The 22,222-nt window shown below is 35.9% G+C and overlaps 1 protein-coding gene across 3 annotated transcripts in view; it reads left to right on the top strand.

Annotated features, from left to right (window-relative positions):
- Positions 1 to 22,222, top strand: part of NAALADL2 (N-acetylated alpha-linked acidic dipeptidase like 2) — a 1,353,396-nt gene that overhangs the window by 642,093 nt on the left and 689,081 nt on the right. For all 3 annotated transcript variants that reach the window (XM_043594881.1, XM_043594879.1, XM_043594880.1), the window contains one exon: positions 10,454 to 10,955. In XM_043594881.1, coding sequence (XP_043450816.1) covers positions 10,462 to 10,955 — 494 coding nt within the window. In that variant the 5' untranslated portion in view covers positions 10,454 to 10,461. The remainder of the gene's footprint in view (positions 1 to 10,453; positions 10,956 to 22,222) is intronic.

Here is a 22,222-nt window from a genome sequence, read left to right as displayed (position 1 = left end):
TTCTTTAGCTTATGGTCTAATACTTTGAAAGCTGAACACGAAAATGTTTATATCTGGATCTTCCTTGTTGATCTTTAGCTAAAGAATAGGTTTCCAGATTTTATCTAATACAGATTTGGAATGGTTTATATGATACATATTTTTACAGTAACACAAATATACTGTACCCATGGGTTTTCCCAGGCTGCCTTCTTTCCCAGCAGTTAACCACTGCATCACAATATATTAACACTTTTTCCTGTTAACACCCTAAAGAAACAAGTATGAGAAGAGCCATTTCAGAAAATGAAAAGCACAGATTGTGAGTACACTGGATTATGACTCTGGGCCTCCAAAAGTCTTTTTTTGTTATCATTTTAGGAAACAGCAATATGAATTTTAGAATAAAGCATTGCAGTTTGTAGAAGCCTGTTGATAGTTTTTGGAGAGTAAAGATATCTAAAAGGTAAACCAATAAATTACCTTTGAAAATGTGAAAGATAGAGTGCTTAGTGGCCTCATGTAGGTAACAGCTTCATCTCTCTGTCCCCTGGAAATCCAAAAGCCATAGTCAAAAAACAACAATTTAAGATGATTCACACTGGCTAAAAGGATAAAAAATTGCAGTGTATCTATCAAGCTAAGAGGCTCCTCCTGGCAGACAGCTCTCAAAGAGCCAAGTGGTGATTGTATTGACTGTTAACTCTTGACACCCTTGAAGCCCTCTTAGGCCTGTTTAAACCACACATAGTAGGGAGTAGGACAAGATGGACAAAAGGGTTTTAATGGCTGAAAACAGGTCTCCGGCAGGTCGTATGTGAACTGTAGCTTTCAAGTTCTAAGTACAGTTGTTTTGCTCTTTGTCCCTCAGCAGCAGGAGAAAAGAGAAATTTGGAAAGTGTTGCTAGGAAGAGACCATAAAGTAGAGGTTGTGGTCTTCTCCTCAGAGAGCAATGTACTTGGAAGCGATTCTCCCTTATTCAAAACTACAGTGCCAGGAAACATCAATGCCTGGCAGGGTGTTGTGGAAAGCAGACGACAGAGCTCTTTTAGGTCCTAGGGTCGGAGTAGCACCCAGAGATCTAAAGGTCGAGGCAGGACCATTCAGATTTAGTGGACATTGAGACTCCTGGAGTGAGTTGTCACATTGGTGACATAACTGGGGATCATTCAATCAGTAAGATCTCTGAATTCATTATTATGCCAACTTCGGGGACTTCTAGAGAGTCTGAATATTGGACTATTTAAAAGAGTAGGTTTTGAAATTTGACAGGTTGGGTGTGATATTCCAGCTGCTTGCCTTTGATAGCTGTGAGAGCTTGGAAAAAGACAACCTCTAAGCCTCATCTATAAAATAAGGATAATAGTAGTACTTAACATATAGGATTATTTGATGCAACGACAGGATGTTTATGAAACTTTAACCTTATAGTAGGTTCTGGCTCATTTTAAGGGGTCAATGGATCATCTATTAGCATTTTATTTTGCATAGCATAACATGGGCACATTCTTCTGTGTATCAAAATCTAAGTGTATAGGATAAAAAAAAATGAGACTCATAGAGTTCTCTGACTAGATAGAGAAATGTATCTTCCTAACATAGAAACCTGCAACTACAAAAAGCAATATCTTAAAAAATAATAATAAAATTACAAACAAACTCTTCAGCTAAGACTGACAGCCTTGTGCATTAACGAGGGAAATTAGGTGAAGGATGATGGAACTTGAGAGGACTCTGCAGACAGCCTTCTTAGCCCTGACTGCAGTGAAGCTGAGAATGGCTTTAAAACTCAATTATAATGGCTTTCTTTAGCCAGACTCTCAGCATTTGTTCTCCTCCACACTTCTGTAATTTGTAGTTTTGTGGTTTCATTCATCTTATGTATGTTCATTTCTAATGGAGGCCACTTCAAGTACTCTGAAGGTGAAAAGGATGTAAGTCCTGTGGAAGTAAATAAGTATTTCTACGGATGATAGAAATATGTCTATAAATGGAAATGATGACCAGGCCAAAACAAAAGAAAACAAAAATTAAATCTAGGTAGAAGCAGATACCACAAAGGACCAGGAAAGGAGTCCATGGCAGGAACAGAAACTGTTTTCACATCACTGAGTAGAAGAGTTCTGTGATGGTGGTTAAAACTTAACCTTACAGGGGCTCCTGGGTGGCTCAGGTGGTTAACATCCGACTTCAGCTCAGGTCATGATCTCACAGTTCATGAGTTTGAGCCCTGCATTTGGCTCTGTGCTGACAGCTCAGAGCCTGGAGACTGCTTTGGATTCTGTGTCTCCTTCTTTCTCTGCTCCTCCCCTGCTAGTGTGCGCGCGCGCTCTCTCTCTTTCTCTCTCTCAAAAATAAATCAACATTAAAATAATAAAAAAAAAAACTTAACCTCACATGATAGATATTCTAAATAGTACTAAGTGTTCAAACTACTTGTTCAGGAAATCCAGAGATTATACTCTGTATCATTTTAGTCAATTTAGATGAATTCTTCTGCTTGCCAAATTTTGCCTGAACTGAATGATATCGTTCTTTTTTTTTTAATGATGTCATTCTAATATTGCAGAACATTATCATAAATACAAAATTCTAATATTGCAGAACCAGGTGAGTCCAACAAACCATCCCACTAGTTCATTACACAGATTTCAGGTACACACAGATACTGAAAGAAAGACTGGCCCACTCAGGGAACTGGCATGTGGTCATACATATGCAAGCTATATAAAACACATTTACACAAACCTGCTGTATTTCATCAAATAATTTTCCTTCAAACAGTTTTGACTGATTTTTGCAATTTACAGCTCATTAATTTTGTATCCTATAAGCATACTTTTTACATGTCAATTTAGTGATCAAGGTAACTCAGGCTTCAGAGTAAAGTTTTAGTTTTATACCTCTCCAGTTTGATTATCTGCTCTGCCTAAATGGTGTACTATTGCCCATTTTAAGAGTAGGTTTTGACTATTTTTCTTCCTAAAAATAAAACAGATAATTTTCCCTTACTTCATATATACTCTTTATTCAATTAGTGAAGCATGAACAACAAATAATTATTGTCATTTCTTTTATGCAGTTGACATGCAAAATTATAATTAAAGAAGGAATTCTTAACGCATTTACAGATGCTATAGCAATTTCCAGGGCCATTTCACAAAACCAGATTGGGAAAAAAATCTCATTATACTAAAAAAATTAAGTCAGGGAACAGTTTTCTGAATTACTGTTTTTATAGTTTTATCTTTGGCTCTGCTCTCAAGTTGAGACCATTAAAGCTTTCAACAACAAATATTTATTCCACAAACATGGGCTTTATTTGTACAAACCAGGTTCATACTGAAAAATTTATGTCAAATGTTTTCAGCCTATAAGGAATGTTCTTAAACTTAAATTTAAAAATTCCTCTGGGCACTCATATAGTTCACTGGTACAGCATCTAAAGTAATACTGCACAAAGGTGCATAATGAATGCCTTTTGATGATGGACTGACATTTCTAAGAAATGCCTTTGCCTCAAATCAATCTACTCAAACCAGCAAATGATTTGACATTCAAAGCTTCAGGAAACACTATATGAATATTTTCTCCCATTCTACAGTAAAGATTCAATCATAGAACTGTCATAGGAAATTGAGATTCTGCCTTGTGTTTTAAAGTTAGTCTGCCAGAGTCATTTATTTATTTTGCTTATAAAATAACTTTACAAATAGGGAAGCTGTTAGATGTGTTTCTAATTCTAATAAGATCTACATAATCTCTTACTGTTTGAGTTGAAAACAGTATCAGTATCATCAAAGTCAGTAGATGAAGTCAATCACCTAGGACACACATGGTTTTCTACAACAAACGTATATAACTCATGTTGATGATTAATTATCACTATGTTTAATTATCACTAATTCCTAGAACCATTAAACTGAAATCGTTAGCATTATCGAAAAACTGTTTTTCTTTTTGTAAGTAGAGTAAAAAGAATAACAAGACATAGAATTGGTGGTTGTAAGTAAATGCAATAATAACTTCTACATAAATATTAGCCATTTTTCTCTCTTATCTGAGCCATAGCTAGTAATTAGAAGGTGCTTCCCATTCTCAAAAATCCTTGAGTCCACTGCTCAATTCCTCATTATCTCTTGGTTCTTATTACTGAAACTCAAGGCCTCTGGACATAATTTAATTTAACCAAGTCTTTAAAGTTGGAAGCTCCAAATATGTACTTCTGTTCTGTTAAACTATAGAATTTCTAGAGTAATCCTTTATGAGTGGATCATTTGTATTGTGTTAGATCTTGTTCTAAGCACCTTTAATAATTTATCTCATTTATTCATAGTAATGTTACAAATATAGTTCAATATTTTACAAATGTGGAATTTAAGCATAAAGATGCTAAGTAACTGGTCTGAATTACATAGCAGAGCTAGTATTTGAATCAAGTAGCCTGACTGTAGAGTCCACTAATTTAGAGATTGATAAAGCCAGGACATTCATGTAATAAATTCCCTCTCTGTGATTGCTGATCAAGAAAGTAATACTGCTGTGATTATATTTCTAAGTGGCATTAATAATATATAGCTTTTAAACAAAATTTCTGTTTAACATGTATTTATCATCTGAAGTATTTGCCAGCCATTGTGTTAGGCTAGATCTGCAGCAGCCACAGATTGTATTTTACGTTTTGAAATCTCTGCCTGGTTTGGTGTTCATCTTTTATTTCTATTAATTTATTTAGTTTCAGCCAGTGAAAATGTGTGAAAGAAAGCATTCAGAAGTAACAATTTATTTTTAAACTAATCATATGCTCAGTAAGAATACAAAATCATTTTTTATTGACTTAAGCCTGCCGTAATCCAGAAAAAATACCTTTTAGTTCAACTTGTTTCTGCTTTCTTTTCCTTATAAAAGGATAAGTGTATACAAAAGATAAATGTTTTAGTATGTTGAATTTAAAAACAATTTAGACTTTGGTATGGGCCTGGGTGGGAAGGGATCTCATCTAAGTGAATAAGAGATGTTGGTATAGAGAATATACTCTACTTTTCATAAAAATTTCATTCTATAAAAAACGCTAAGTGGTATAATATAGAATGTGAGGATGCTACAGATATTTCTATTTGAGAAAATGTAACAATTTTCTATGACCTGATCTACACCAAAGTACAGGTGACCTTTGAATAACATGGGTTCGAACCGTGCCAGTCCATTTATACATGGGTTTTGTTTTGTTTTCTGATAAATACAGTGTAGTACTGTAAATGTATCTTACCTTCTTTGTGATTTTCTTAACAACATTTTCTTTTCTCTGGCTTATTTTAAGAGTACAGCATATTGTACATCTAACATACAAAATATGTGTTATTTGAATGTTATTGATAAGACTTCCAGATGGTAGTAAGCTATTAAGTTTTGGGGGAGTCAAATATTGTGCTCAGATTTTCAACTGAATGGGGGGTCAGCACCCCCAACTCTCACATTGTTCAAGGGTCAACTGTACATTTCTTTTGGAGGAAAATTCATGTGGCCGATTCTGAAATCTACTACATGTATGTTTTAAATTACTCATATAGAGTAGTTATAAAATAATATGATGATATAAATTAAATGAATATCAGTAATACAAAATACATGAAGTTTGGATGGCATAATTATATAATCATATCTAAGAGATGCTGATTTTGCTGAAGATTTATTTTTATAATGTAATTTTTATTGTACTTGAGCATTTGAAAATTCTGATAAAACACTGTGTTATGTTGTTTACTTACCTTACAGAGCATAGGTTTTTAAGGAAGGCTACATTCTTTGTGGCATGAATAAAATAATTTGTGCTGACTCAAAATTGAATATATGATCAGTTTTATTTAGTGGTACTCTGTTTTATTTTTAAGGAGTTTATTTTAGATAGATTAAGTGAAGCAGAACTATCAGTGCAGAGATTTATAGTTTTGCAAAAAGCTATACGATTTTCCTTGAGCCAAGATAATTTTAAAGAAATCGATTTCTAAATATATATAAAATGTACAGAACATGTATAGAATATATATGTAACTTATTTTACCAAATGTGAATGGTTTAAATGCTTCACTGTGTATGTTCATTCGCCCATACTTATTTCCTTGGAAGTTTTCTTGAAGTATTTAGGAATTTGTTACATTGAATGATTCCATTTACCTTTGACCCAGTTACTGCTCTCCTGGAAGATAGAATTTAGGGTAAGTTTATAAATGTGTAATGAGTTCAAAAGTGGTAGTAAGGGTGTTGGGCAGATATCCATCATGGTGAGGACTTAATATCTGTATCTGCATTACATTCTAATTGATGGCTCTGTCTGATGTTTGAAAAGCGTTAAATTGCTGATGTACTTGTGATGGAATGCCTACTGTCAGGCTAGAGATGAAAACTCTCCCTCATCGCTGCCGTTGATTTTTAAATGATTTGTGTGGAAATGACTTTGAATGTTTGTATTAGAGGTCATAATTAGAGATCGCACATTTCCATAGTAACTCCTGTGTGCTACGTCTTTCTTGAGCATAAGACATGTCCTACAATTCAATTTTTGAAACAATCTTTAAAGAGAGAGACTCTGATTCATTAAAATGAGAGACAGGGAAGTCTAAAGAACCACAATGGGGCAGTGTCTAAGTAAATTAATCAATAATGCATGAACGGAATACTTAAAGAAATAAATATCATAATATCATTTCAAGATAGCAAGGATTTATTGATGTGTAAGCTAAAAAAGAAAAAAATGACTAGTGTTAAGAAATTTCAGTATTTTAAATTATATGTTAAAATAATTTGAATTGTGGGGTATTTAACATTAATTTACTGCTAATAAATTATTAATCTCATTTTTTTATAAAACCACAAATCACCTTAAGAAAAATGTACCCAAGCATCACTTTTCTCAGTCTAAAGAATTATTCAACTCTAGACCTCTTCTGCATTCAGAGAGAATTTAGAATTATGGATTTTAGAAAGCCTTTAGTTCTACTACCTTCAAGTTTTTCCTATCCTCCTGGATTTTCTTTTACCTTAAAAAATTTTTTTTTAACCAAGTGTGATTTGGAGTCTTCCTCTAACACTTTACCAACGCTCTCCTAACTTATATGAATAATTATCATTAACTCCAACCATTGCTTTTTTTTTTTTTTTTTTTTGCTTGTCTTGGTATGAGCAAGGATAAAATTCAATTGTTGTGCTTTCTTGAATCATTTTGGAAACCAGGCTAAGTGAAAGGGAGGGAGGGAGACGGAAGGAAAGGGGTTGGGGAAAGTGCAGAATTATTCCTGAGCCTATTGTAATGCATGGTACTGAATAAACACCTTCATGATAACAGTTGTTATGTCATGTAGTGCTTTTTTTTTCTTTTTTGTCTTACATATGAACTAAATGGAAACAAGCAAATCACAACTAGCATATTTTATATGTGAGTGTACATGTGTGTGAATATAATGTAACTTCCCCTTCTCCACAAAGTCTTACCCTTATCATTTCTCCTGCGTTACTTAACTCATTTCATTTCCTCCATCAGTCTTCCCCGGTCCTCTCTCCTCTACTACCAGAAATGTCCCTTCTAACCCATAGAGCCTATGCAACACTCAATGGATGTTTTAGGTGCCCTGTCTTAATCCTAATTACAACACTATGAAGTTTATATTATTATCATGCCCATTTCACAGATGAAGACCATGAGTTACACAGAAGTTAAGCCTTTTACCCACAAATATGCTTTCCTAGCTTTTTCTCTGAATCTCCAGTCCATGTGCTCCTTCCTTGTACTAGAATGCTGGTAGTTTTGCATTTTCCAAATGGCCCATGCACCATGCATTCTTATTCCTCTGCATGTTTGTAAATTTCGCCTGCCTGAATGTCATCCTTTCACACCCCTGGTCAGCCCTAGTTAGCTCTTCCTCTCTTGCCGGAAATATCTCAGAGATCACTTTCTTGGGGAAGCCTTTCCCGTATTCCCTGAGTCTCCTTTGCACTTTACATTTTTTATTCAACTTATAGGTTTGTCCATGCATTTATCTCTTATTGAACTGTTCCTTCCTTGAGGATTAAGGACCCATTTATCTTTGTTTTCACTGCCTGTCCCAGTACCTGACATGCATTACTTATTGTTATGGAGTCAACAATGGGTAAGACTGAATCCTAGATTATAGGGTAGCAGATGAGAAAGCTAGTCAGAATTATGATTTTTATTTTGTAAGATTAATATTTCATTATATTTGAACTCTTTAAAAAATCAGAACATTTTAATTAATATGGATCTCTGCCAGACAGGATTAGAGCTGCATATACCCATAATTCTGTGTAGAATGCAACTCCCTTCCATGAAGTCCCTGTATCTTCCTATTAGAGTTTACTTGTTAACCACTGGACCTAAGGCAATTAGCTGATCACTTGTCCATTGAGCTCTGTTCTTCTCCCACCACAGTGGGGCACATAGAAAAATCATAAAACATAGTGAAGGACCTTAGAATCCAGCTGAGATGACAAATCTAATACACAGAAAATTTAAGTATAAATACTCCTAATCTGCAACCATAATACACCAGTGGGTTACTGAATACAGACAGAAGACCACTTGTAGTTAATTAGCCCAGTTAGCCTAATACCACTCTGCAGGATATAACAAACTGTCATCCAAAACTGTGTAGGGGAGAAAATCTCCATCTGCCACTCCTGTAGCAAGGTTATGAAACCAAACTCTCCTAGCTGGCAAAAGGCTTCCCTTTTTGGAAAGATGCCATCCCAGACTTTTATTTAAAGTTCAGTGATACAGGCCAATTCCTGTTACTAATTCCACGGAAACATTTGGTCTTCTGGGGTGGCCTTAGAGTTTCCAGTCCTTTTGATAATTTGTGACTATGTAACATATTATGTTTCTTGTATTTCAATAACATTATCACTCCATTTAGTTTCTGTTTCTATTGTATCCTGATCTCTTTTTGAAAATAGTTCTGATACTAAAAATCATCCCAGGGTCTTTCTTGTCTTTCTTTTATTTGTTTGTTTGTTTCTTTCTTTCTTTCTTTCTTTCTTTCTTTCTTTCTTTCTTTCTTTCTCCTTCCTTCCTTCCTTCCTTCCTTCCTTCCTTCCTTCCTTCCTTAACTTACTACTAAACCACAGCTTTATTGCTTCTGCCCTTAGTTTTTCTTTTTTTTTTTTAATGTTTTTATTTATTTTTGCGACAGAGAGAGACAGAACATGAGCAGGGGAGGGCCAGAGAGAGAGGGAGACACAGAATCGGAAGCAGGCTCCAGGCTCTGAGCTGTCAGCACAGAGCCCGACGCGGGGCTCGAACCCACAGACTGTGAGATCATGACCTGAGCCGAAGTCGGACGCTCAACCGACGAGCCACCCAGGCACCCCTGCCCTTAGTTTTTCTTAAAAGTGATTTTGACCATGTGTAAGCTTAAATGTTTCCTCCAGGATAATATTTTATCCTCAATGCACTTGTACATTTGTGATCTTTTTATTCTCCTGAACTTCAAAGGAATAATTGTGTGTGTGTGTCTATTTTATGTTTTCTCAAAGTTTCATTTGTCTCCTCTTCCTATAATAAACATCAACAGAAAAACAGAAGATTACATAATTAACTAATATGTGATTGTTCTATAGGGGCAGTATATTTCCCATGATTATATTCACTAAAATTTTTTTTTTTTTTTTTTTTAATTTTTTTTTTTTTTTTTCAACGTTTTATTTTTATTTTTGGGACAGAGAGAGACAGAGCATGAACGGGGGAGGGGCAGAGAGAGAGGGAGACACAGAATCGGAAACAGGCTCCAGGCTCTGAGCCATCAGCCCAGAGCCCGACGCGGGGCTCGAACTCGCGGACCGCGAGATCGTGACCTGGCTGAAGTCGGACGCTTAAACCGACTGCGCCACCCAGGCGCCCCTATATTCACTAAAATTTTATCAGTAAAATTTTATTTAGCAACCTAATATGATTGCTGTTGTCTTTTCTTTTTACCTTGGAGATTTTCTTTATTGTTTGTTTTGTCAACCTTAAAAGTAAACAGCCAGTTATTTTACCAGCAAAATGGCTTTATTCTGGAATAGCAGAGAAATTGCAATTCAGGACCTGCAAACTATGGCAAACCATAGGCAAGCCTGGAGATCAAAGGAGAGGACTGTTACTTTATTGAGAAAAGGAGGAAATTTGGAGGGGCTGCTTTGAAGGAAAAGTCCATTGAAAGAAAGTGAGTGTGCAGGGTGTTAATGGTTTCTCATTAGCTGAATTGGATTTTGTTATTTGCTGAGCTTGTTGCTGAGCAGGGAGAAACTTTTCCTTTCCTTGTAGGGTAGTAAAATAGGCTTCTTCCAATTGGGAATGCAAGGTGTGCCTCTTCCTGTTGGGATCTGTAATCTGCTGGTCCCCCCACCTCCATTTTAAATGAGGTTTTCCATATTCAGTTTCACAGTTTATTTTAAGAAAATATACTTTTCTTATTTTCACAGGTAAAAAGATGGCTTATCAGAAGGTCAATGCAGATCAAAGAGCTCCAGGACATTCACAGTATTTAGACAATGATGACCTTCAAGCCACTGCCCTTGACTTAGAGTGGGACATGGAAAAGGAGTTGGAGGAGCCTGGTTTTGACCAGTTCCAGCTAGATAGTGCTGAGAATCAGAACCTGGAGAATCCAGAGACTGCAGACCTCAATCTTGATTCCATTCAACCAGCAACTTCACCCAAAGGAAGGTTTCAGAGACTTCAAGAAGAGTCTGACTATGTAACCCGTTATACAAGATCTGCACCAAAGAGCAACCCCTGCAATTTTTGCCGCCTTTTAAAAATACTTTGCACAGCCACCGTTTTATTTATTTTGGGGATTTTGATAGGCTATTATGCACATAAAAATTGCCCTTCAAATGCTACAACTTCAGGAACGCTTGATCTTCACTTATACCAAGAGATTCTCAAGACAATCCAAGCAGAAGATATTAAGAAGTCTTTCAGGTAGGTGGAGAAGAAATTGATGCTGGTGGGATGCATTTCCTGAGAAACATGTCTCACAGGGAGTTTGAATTGGTGGTTTTGCCATGGTTTAAGGTTAGTCCTGCAAGCCAAGCAGCAAAACTTGCCAGCACACCCTTCACAGAGAGGATGCACGTTTCAAATTTATGATGCTATTGTATTAATTGATAATAAGAATCGTAACTACTGTGGAGACTGAAAGACTCCAGTCATTGCACATTCTCCCTCTTGGACAGCCCAGGTAGGCCAAATTAGGGTGCAAACACAATTGGATATATGTGTAATAAAAACTAGGGTATTAGCCATATGATTGAAATTTTTAATGACTCCAGAATGAAATAAACCTCTTTTTATGGGCTGAAGTAACTATCTCTTATGGTTAAGAGCTAAGACAAGCACCGATAGTATTTGGTTTCTTGCATTCCCGGATTTCTTAGCACATTTTTATTGAAAACCATTGGGTTCCATATATAAGGCAATTCTAAAAGTTCATCTGTCTCTTTAAGGTAAGTTTGCACATGAACTTTCTAGCCAGAATGTGTTGATTTTTAAGTTAAATGATAAGAAAATATTCTTTATCTGAGCATTAATCTGAGTTCTTGGGAAAAATTTCACCGTTGTCTTATAATTAATGGGTATCTTGAAACGGTTGCTATATTATTAGCATATATGTTGACTTGTAAAGGGTTTGCTAGTTTACATTTTTAGTGAAATGAAGACCTAGAATGTTAGCTTTCCCATATATCTTCCCTATTTGCCAAGAAAAGACAGTCCTAAGTGAATCCTATATATTGTTTATAGGTAGATGAGAGAGAGGGTGCTACTTCCCCAGGATATTCTTTCTGGGTTACATTGACTCATTACAGACAAGATGTTGGCATCTGTGCATTTCTAGGGAGCTCCTCGGGAGCATACCCACTGAAGGTGCATCATGGTATCTATGTGCTGAAATGTCTTGTGTTTTGGTACTGGTGAATTATTATCCTCTTCCTAAAAATCGTATCTAAATGCCTAATGGCAGTTTGTTTCCTATACCCTTCTGCACCTGCTGTTCATTGTTGCCTAAGCATGTAATATGCAGACTTTCCATGGTATCACTCAGTATAAAATTGTTTACGTAGAATTGACCTGAAAGATATGTCATTAACTTATAGTGGGTGATTCTATCAGTCAGGATCAAACAGACAACAGATAACTCTCTGAATATTTAAAGCAGAGGGCATTGAAAGTAGAGAAATTACTCCATCAGTGATAAAATCTGAGAAGGCAGCTGGGACAGTGGGGCAGCCCAAAGAAAAGAAGCCATTACTAAACCTAAGCTGCAGGGACAGAGGGACCTGGGATAACTTGGTGGAAGCTGGAACTTTCTATATATACACGTGCAGGGGGGTGGAGATGTAGCCTCAGCTACTGAAGGCAGAGAGAAAGTAAGAAGTATGGCAGCTTCTCCCTTTCTCCTGTTTTTCAGTATCCTACTAGTTGTCCCATTGACTGAACCCAGCAGGGATACTGCGGACTCTGAGCCTGGGAAGTCATTCTGAAGGGTTCAGCTCCCTGGAGGAGGGAGAATGCAAGGGGTCTGTCAAAGATAGATCTAACTGACACAGGGCTGTTATTTAAAAACAAACAAACAAACAAACAAACCACCTAAAGCAGAGATTGGGAGGAAGAAGGAAAACAGAACTCTATGAAACTGTGTCAACTGTATCTTCATTGTGGACATTCTTTTGCAAAAGTGTCCTCTGGAAAAGAATCCATGGGTTAAATTTTTTGTTAATACTAATAATTAATATGTTTTCCTGATCAACTGCTTAGTTTTTAACTTATGGACACAATGAATCTCATAACCTAGCTTCTTCCCTCTTTCCTTTGGCCTTTATAGTAAGTTCAGAGTCCTATTTGTATTGAAATCATAAGGAATTTTATGGCATGCATTTTTTGTGTACTGACTAGCCTACATATTTATTTCCTTTCTCTGGCTTTCTTTGCCTTACTTATTATAATTATTATTTTTTTCAGCATCGTAGATATCTTTAAAAGCTGACTTAATGTCCTTTTTGCAAATAGGCAGCTGGTTCTAAAATTGTAAATGTATAATTAAATAAAAGTATTCATTATTTTCCTCAGAATAGGAGTTGTGTGACAGTAAAGCATATATTCTCCTCTTAAACTTGAAAATCCATAAAATATATATTTCAAAGCTAGCTACAAAAATATAATCACTAACAATTATATTGCCAGGCAGCATCCAGTGGTTGAACACATATTCCCAATTGTACTACATCAAATAGCCACATTTTTTTCTTTATTGAGATAAGAGATTTTTCTTCAATAAATATTTTCATACAAATATGTTTACAGTGACTTTTTCCAAATAACATCTCATCCCTAATAGTCATGGTAACCAAATGCCCTACTATGAGTTTCTATGTTTACTAAGTCATCTTAGCATTAACTCTATATCACAGATACCTACTGCTACTTTTCATCAATTTATGCTTACTTTTGGGCTCTTATTGGCTCACTGTTTTGTTCATTAGTTACTTTCTCTCTTCTCTACTGGTTCTCCATCCTTTCATATACTCTAAGATTAGGACAGTTCTTGCCAAACATCCAAAGGTTGTGCAAAGAAAATATATTCTTTTTATAATAGATTAGAATGCAGACTCCATGAGGGAATGGACTAAATTTGCTTTGTCCAACATTAGACTCCTATTGTCTAGTAAATATTGAATAAGTATTTTTCTAAGGAAATGAGTGCCTAAGTAAGTGAGTGATCTACATATAACTGGTAAGTAAGTAAGTGATCTATATATAACCGGTCAATTATACTATGTATTTTGAAATTCATTTGACTTACCATTTTTATTTTTCATATAATGATTACATTCAAAATATTAATATAATACCTACTTATATTATAAAATATTTTATATTTTGTAATATTAAAGTTACTCAGAGGATCTGCTATCTTCTGATTTAAAGAAAAAAAAGTGACAACTCGTATCAAAACCAGATACTGTAAAAATGTTGAAGTACAGTGTTGATATCTCAGTTCCAGCTGAGGCTTAAAGACAATTGATAGTGTGTATCTAACTAGGACAGCATGCAGAACTTGAAGGGGAGAATAGCATAAAACTCTGAGATGATCACCCGGTTTTAAAAGAAATAAAAGAACCGATAAAAAGGATTTTTTTTTTTTGAGATTGCTGCTAGTGGTGGTTTTAAGTCCCAATTTCTTCCCAAGGATGAAGCCTCAAGTCCAATGAAAAAAGGGTTTAATAGAACTACTTGGAAGAACTTGATAGCTGCCTCACAGAGACTGCCTGATTTCCACTTGAGAAATCTAAGTCATAAGAGATGGATTGGTTTAGTTGCAGATAAAAGTACAAAAGAAGAGGGGCGCCTGGGTGGCTCAGTCGGTTGAGCGTCCGACTTCAGCTCAGGTCACGATCTCGCGGTCTGTGAGTTCGAGCCCCGCATCAGGCTCTGGGCTGATGGCTCAGAGCCTGGAGCCTGTTTCTGATTCTGTGTCTCCCTCTCTCTCTGCCCCTCCCCCGTTCATGCTCTGTCTCTCTCTGTCTCAAAAATAAATAAATGTTAAAAAAAAATTAAAAAAAAAAAGTACAAAAGAAGAGGTTTTGGGTGGCCTATGACAAACTTTGCTTCTATGGACTATATCCAGACAGACAGGATATGAATATGAATGAAAGAGAGAGAGAGAGGATTATTAGGATTGTGTCATGCCTCCCTCCCATTTATATATTGCAATCCCAATGATCAATATGATCGTATTAGGAGATGGGGCCTCTGGGAGGTGGTTAGGTCACGAAGGTGTATTTCTCACAAATAGGACTGGCAGTCTTACAAAAGGAGGCCCCACAGAGCTTGCTAGCCCTTTTATCATGTGAGGACATAGTGAGAAGACATTCTTTATGAACCAGGAAGAGGGCTCTTATCAGCCACCACAATGAATCTGCCAGTGCTGTGATAGACTTCCCATTCTCCAGAACGATGAGAAATGTTTATAAGCCAACCAGTCTGTAATATTTTGTTACAGTAGCCCAAATGGAGTGGGGGTTGGAGGGAGTCTTACAGATCTTCTCCAATAAAGCTTCCTTGATGGCTGAAAAGAACTTATCAAAGACAGAGCTAGAGATAGGGGTCTGTGGAAGAAGTAAGCATTGGAGCTGGAGGAGAATGTATTACTCACATCAAAGGAAGGTGAGAAGTCCCCACTTGTGGGATGAATGGATCTCCAAAGAACCCACAAAACAGCACAAAAGGAAAATTCACCTGACAAGTCAAGCTAGATTCAGGAAGTGCCATGCCAGTTCATAAGAGTATCTATCAAGTGAGAACCATTTGCTCCCACTTTACCTAGTCTTACTTGCTCTGTTTCAGCCCTGAAGGTATAGACACACAACGCAAAGGAGCTGACTACTCTCCTTACTTTGACTTCAGGGTTCCCAACTTAAAGATGGTCAAAAGTGGGGAAAAGTTCAAAGTTATGACTATTAAATGACACTGAACATTTTAATTACTCACTAGAAGAACTCAGGTCACATAACAGTCACAAGAATTAGTGGAATTTGTATCTAAGAATAGAAAAAAAATCTAGCCTCAATGAGTAAATGTAAATAGAATAAAAGTACTTTATGATTCCATTCCCTGAATTAAAATATTGTTCAACATAAAGGTTATGTTCAGTATTTTAGAAAAGTACATATTTGAATGTGGTGATTCGTAGAGAATCTCTGATAGACATACTGACTATATATCCCAGTTGAAGAATCTAATTACCCCATAATAAAACCCACATAATATGTTAACTTAAAGCAAGTACTTTATACGTTGACCAAACAAAAGAAAAGCAAGCAGAAGTTTAGTTACACTTGATCACATTTGTAGACATGGTCAAGATTAGCATAGGAGTATGAAGACCATGTTAGTGTATGTATAAATGTGTGTGTCTGTGTGTGTCTGTGTGTATTAATCTAATGTGATTATCTCAGTCACTTCTGTCTATGCTTAACTTGTTGCTATTTGAAATACCTTCACTTCTTTACATAATTGGTTTACTTCTTCCACATATCTTCTGTGTAAGCCAACAGGGTATATTCAGATACATAGCAGATATGTTCCGATGGGTCAGAATCCAAATAAGCCATTAAAACTTGTTTTATTTATGATTTTGGTGTTTTGGAACAGTAACTACTTAGACATGCAAGTTTACTGGAAACATCAAAACAGGAGGGTGGGCCTACAAAATAATCTATGAATAGGAATGATTCATTTGATCAGGCCTTATTGATATAGAATCTAGATCCAGTCAGTTCCATGGACCTCAATAGCCATATTCCTCTGATAGTCACTGAAGTGTTGAAACATCAAAGTGATTTAACTCCCTTTCCATCTTTACTACTTTTTGTTTGTTTGTTTGTTTCTTCTCCCAATACCAACTGCTATATTCCCCAGTATATGATTGATTCCATCATTCCTATTCCACAGAATAGGCCAGAGGCATTATTTTGAGGGCCAGAAGCATTTGTGACTCTGTATTGTGTTTTTTCCTGGTCTAGCTTTGGCCAGTTGGGATGCTGGTCACCTTGTATAAAACATGTTTACCTAGGGCTGTTGTGAGAACTCTTTAACTTAGAAGAAGCTTCAGTGTGACAGGTATAGTGTTTTATGTTTATTGTATAATGAAGTCACTGAGTCTTTATTATATATATTGTTGAATGAATGACCTCTGTGTGTGTGTGTGTGTGTGTGTGTGTGTGTGTGTGTTTGTGTTTGTGTGTGTGTGTACATGTACTAAAGCTCATAAGGACAGGGTTGGGTGCCTGGGTGGTTAGGCCGGCTAAGCATCTGACTCTTGATTTTGGCTCAGATCACGATCTCACAGTTTGTGGGTTTGAGTCCTGCACTGGGCTCTTCATTGACAACCTAGAGCCTGCTTGGGATTCTCTCTCTCTCTCTCTCTCTCTCTCTTTCTCTCTCTCTGCCCTTCCTGCTCTCTCAAAATAAATAAATAAACTTATAAAAAAGATCATAAGCACATTGCTGAACAGAGTAAAGTATGTTAAAAACTTCCAAATTTAGTTACCCAATATATTATTATAATAATATAATTTGAAATGGATGAACTAATGAGGTTAAGTATATTTTTGAATGCAGGAATGTTTTGACTGTGAAATGGTGAGAAGGAAAACATGGGTGTGTCTTTTTTTAATGTTTTTTTTTATTTTTTTTTATTTTTGAGTGACAGAGAGAGAGAGAGAGACAGATCATGAGCAGGGGAAGGGCAGAGGAGACAAGGAGACACAGAATCTGAAGCAGGCTCCGGGCTCTGAGCTGTCAGCACAGAGCCTGACACAGGGCTCGAACCCACAGATCTTGAGATCATGACCTGAGGCTGAAGTCAGATGCCTAACACACCAAGCCACCCAGGTGCCCCCAAAATGGGTTGTATCTTAATTATGGCTAACATAGTATCTATTTTTTTTTTCATTTGTATATCGAAAGAACATTGTTGTTGTTATTTTCTTATTTACAAGTAAAATATACACAGAAAATTAATAAAGTAAAAACCACCCATAATGCTATCACCCTTTCTCATCTTTTTCTTTCTATCTTTTCTTATCAGTCAGCAAAACTGTATTATACCACGTCTATTCCTTCAGTATCTGTTTTAAAATTTTTTGCCTACAATATATTAAAACCATTTTCAAGCCAATAAACAGAGACTTAAATCATTATATTAAAATACTCCTGGTATTCCATTATATAGATGTCATGAATTTATTGAGCCTATTTCTTATAAATGGACATTTATTAGGTTGTCTCTACAAACCTTCTTGTACATAAGTCTTTGCTTCTTTAATTATTCTTTTCTAATAGGTTTCTGGAAGCAAATCACAGATTCAGGGAGTTTAAATTTGTTTAGTTATGTACTTTGTCTTACCAAATTGCTTTTCAGAGCTGCCAGACTTACAGGTCCTCATTATTTTTTATTTGTATTAATAGGGCAAAAATAATGTTGACAAACTTTTTATATCTTCATTGACCATTTGCCTTTCTTTTTACATGTATAAACTACTTTTTAAAGCATTTAAAAAGCTCAGATCACAATCTCACAGTTTGTGGGTGTGAGTCCTGCACTGGGCTCTTCATTGACAACCGAGAGCCTGCTTGGCTTTTATGGGCTCTTTCTCCCATGGCCTTTACAAGTTGAGAAACTAAAGTAGTATAATAGTAAGGGAGTCTATTACTTTATGTATGGTACCCCATCTTCCTGAATTTTATTTAGTAGACACATTTGTTAACAAAATAAAATGAACAATGAGCTCTCTAGGATTTATTTATTTTTAAATGTCTGCATTATTTGGACAGCAGCAGTATTTTTCATCACTGTCTGGCTTGGTGCAAGTAATTAAGCCGGAGTTCAGTTATGCTGTGAAACGATCTTTACAAGCATTAGTAAAACACTGTATTTTTTTAAATGGTAATTAACTCTTCAAAAAGTTTAGGAAATGTAAATTTTCTTCAGCAGTATCTTGATAAACAAGACCTGCTCTGAAAACCTAGGTAGTTTTCAATATTGGTTCATATACTTTGTATTTTAGTAATTAACTTTTGATACAATAAATCGAAATGGATTCCCGAGGCTAGTTTTCTCTTCTGAAATATACTCTTAAAAATCATCTGCTGCTATTGCTTCTTCTCCTCCTTCTTTCTTCCTTTTCCTTCCTTCTCCTTCCTCCTTCAGTGCCTTTGGCAACGGTAGTGTAGTCATACATGTAACTTGCGTAGAACATTTCATAGTACCAATTAGTCTTTGCCATTGACACTATTTAGTACTGTTACTGGGCTTTAATGGCACTGAACTACAAGAATGGCAGATTCGCTACATGCATACTGCCACTTCCTGTTGTCTGCCCCTTCTGTGTCCATGGCAGTCATAACTCTGTTTTTCACTGTGTTCAGACCTTGCTGCAGAGTCCTCCTCAACCCAACACTCTTGGCAGCCCTTATTCATTCATCAGAGGTGCATAAGAGGATTTATCATTCTTATCCTATGTTACCCCTATACTGGGTTACATCATAAGAATTAGTTTCATTTAAATTGCACAGATGAATTTCTCCTGGAAAGGGGAAGTTCATACTTTATCAGGCCAACTAACTGCAGCAAAAACCCTGGATGCATAGCTACCCTCTACCGCCAAGAAGTCCAAAATCTTAGAACCCTACTTGCTAGCATCCGCTATATTTTTATGATACCTTCTTATATGAAGTTGATCACCTGCAAGGAGAAAGATCTCAGTTCAACCCATCTAGAAATACAATCTGTAATTTATTCTTCCACCCAAATCTTTGTTCACCTGCCTTCACCTACCATCCCTTGACATAAGATAGTAAACAGATTGTGCTGCTTCTCTGTCCCTTTCTTTTAAGCCAGACATTAGATTTGTTCACTCGTTACAGTATTATTATCTTTTCTGTGCTCACAGTGTGTCTTCATTTTGTGGTCCTTCCTTTTCCACATGTATCACCCATGATTCCTTCCTTCCATTTAAGAATGCTACAGTCCCTTTACCAAAGAATGTATGAATGTTCTCGTTTTCTGTTCAAAAAAGATGATGTTTACACATTCCCTTTGTCTTAGATGAAGGAGTCAAGGTATTCCTCACCTAAAGAAAGCTGGCTGTGGAGTTCATGGAGGCCTGCAGACTGTTTTATGGTTTTCAGATCATTAAAAGACTCCTTTAAATCTGTGATTTCTCTTTCCTCTGATGCTACAGGACTCTATCTTTTGATGGTATGCTTTTTTTTTTTTTTGTACAAGTGTAAGGTTGATGATGGTGATGCTGTCAATAACTGTTCTCTAGTCTCCTGCTGTAATTTCTAGCCATCTGTCTGTCCTTCTCTGTTGTGTATTATTATTATTATTTTTGGTCTCTGTCTATATATATATATATATATATATATATGTATATATATATATATAGACAATATATATATATGTGTATATATATATAACAATATATATATTGTTCTTCATAAATTTTAGTATTAGAGTGAGAGTAGGAAAGCTGGGAGAAATGAAGAAGGTAATACAGAAACTGATATTTTAATTGGAGAAAAACATGTAATTGTGTAACAAAAGTGCACATAATTCAATCTATGCAAATGATAGCAGAATGCATTTAATAGCAATAGAGTGACAGTTCCTAAAGGAAGTAATTAGCTATTCTATCATTGATCTCTCCAGATAACAAATGTACACTGTCTTAAATTTAATCACAAAAGAATGCATAGTATGGGATTTATTTAATTATGCATAATATTTTCTTTCTCCCAACTTTAGATAAAGGAGCTGCTTCACTCGGAGTTTCTCAGTGTTATGCTGAATGACATTAATTCTCTTCACTGACTAGATCAACAGACTAATGAAAGCTTATACTCTTCACAATCCTTAGCCATTTGACCAGAGCAAGAGCAGCACTCACCATAGGATGAATAGATTATTGACAGAGTGGCTTTTGTCTGCAATGACCTTATCAGTCCTGACCTGTTCAAATACTAGGCATCCTTTGAGGTCTGGCTCAGGTGCCAGCTTCTTTAAAATGTTCTTTTCCATCTCCTACCAGTTGATTCTATCTCTCCTTACAACTTGTAGAGCTTCATGTTTTGTTTTTTTTTTCTTTTTGTTGTCATGAATCACTTTCAGCTTTGTAATGAAGAAAGAGCTACATGAGTCTGGCCCAGTACTTGAGCCGCAGCATACAAACACTCAGTAAATCTTGACTGTGGCAGAGGATGAACCCAGAATACCTAGACCTACTTGATAAAGTCTTCACTTCCGTGTGAATTCTCTTTCTCTCTCTCTCTCTCTCTCTCTCTCTCTCTCTCTTTTTTTTTTTTGTTTTTAGGAAAAGTACGTATGCTTCTGGTTATTCATCTACATGATTGGAATTTGAAATTAAAATCATTTATATGACTATATACATAATATGTGTATATACATAATGCATATACAGTCACTCTACATTTGTTTAGTGATATTCTGTGTAATGTAGAGAATATTCTTTTGCTTTCAAGAAGAAGTGAAAGTAGAAGTGTCACAAAAAGTTATTTCCATGATCGCAGGCTTTATGGAGACACACAGTAGATCCCTTCACAGGTCTTTTTATGCCCTGCCAAGAAGGGGTTGGTTGTCTTCGTCTAGGGCCAGACCTGCCAAAAGGCTTGCTCTCTCTCTGCTTTCCTGCTGTCTTGCCTTCTCTGTCCCTCCTCGCTCCCCATCCCTGACCAGCTTATACCTCCCTGCATACACAATTTTTTTATCCTTAAATTTATGTACTAAGATTAAGTTATTTAACTTCGTAATAAATACATGTTCTTTTCTTAATCTTTTTTACTGAATCTATCTGAGGTAAAACATCAGGCAGAACTATGTGTTGAGAACTGGGTATTACATGTAAGTGATGAATCACTAAGTTCTTCTCCTGAAGCCAATATTATACTACATGTTAACTAGCCAGAATTTAAATGAAAATTTGAAAAAAAAAAAAACCACAATAAACATTAGGGCTATGTTAAATTTGTTAAGGATCAAAATGCAGGAATTTGAGTTTTTTAAATTTGATTTTTGTGGCATTCTTAGTGGGAGGAATATATTTTACATAATGAAAGGACTCTTTTGCAGTGACTATGTTCTATGGTCAATGAAATATTTCCATCAGATATATCAAGGTCATCTGTGCTTACTGGCTTTCTATCCTGAAAATGTCTCAACCTTAAGACTTGTCACATCTTTCTTATGTCTTTCCTGCATTGACTATCATATGCTTTTTCATCCGTTCACTTCTTGATCTTATTCATTCCAAAAAAGGAACAAGATCAGTCAGATGTAGTACAAGGGAAAAACAAACCTTTTTCTTTGAGGATAAAGTATGTCAGTTTCCTGTGTGGATTCACTTGACTTCCCGACATTCTAGAGATAGAAAAGTTGGTAATGATCACATTTAGTAGAGTGAAGTGTAAGTTAAACATGGAAAGGTTGGGAACTGATTACATACTTCTCTCTTTCATGTTCCTTTTTAATGTCAATGAAATCAAGATTCAAATGGCAGATATGGCCCTTTGAGATTTGCAATTTGAAAATCTCAATCTGTGCTTTTAGAAATTAAGTAAAATGCTCAAAATTGTGACTAAAAGTATTAATCCTGTAATCTCATCATGGT

Source organism: Prionailurus bengalensis, chromosome C2 (genome assembly GCF_016509475.1).
Source record: "Prionailurus bengalensis isolate Pbe53 chromosome C2, Fcat_Pben_1.1_paternal_pri, whole genome shotgun sequence".
Taxonomy (NCBI): domain Eukaryota; kingdom Metazoa; phylum Chordata; class Mammalia; order Carnivora; family Felidae; genus Prionailurus; species Prionailurus bengalensis.
Note: the sequence above shows the minus strand (reverse complement) of the source record. Positions and strands in the feature narration are given on the sequence as shown.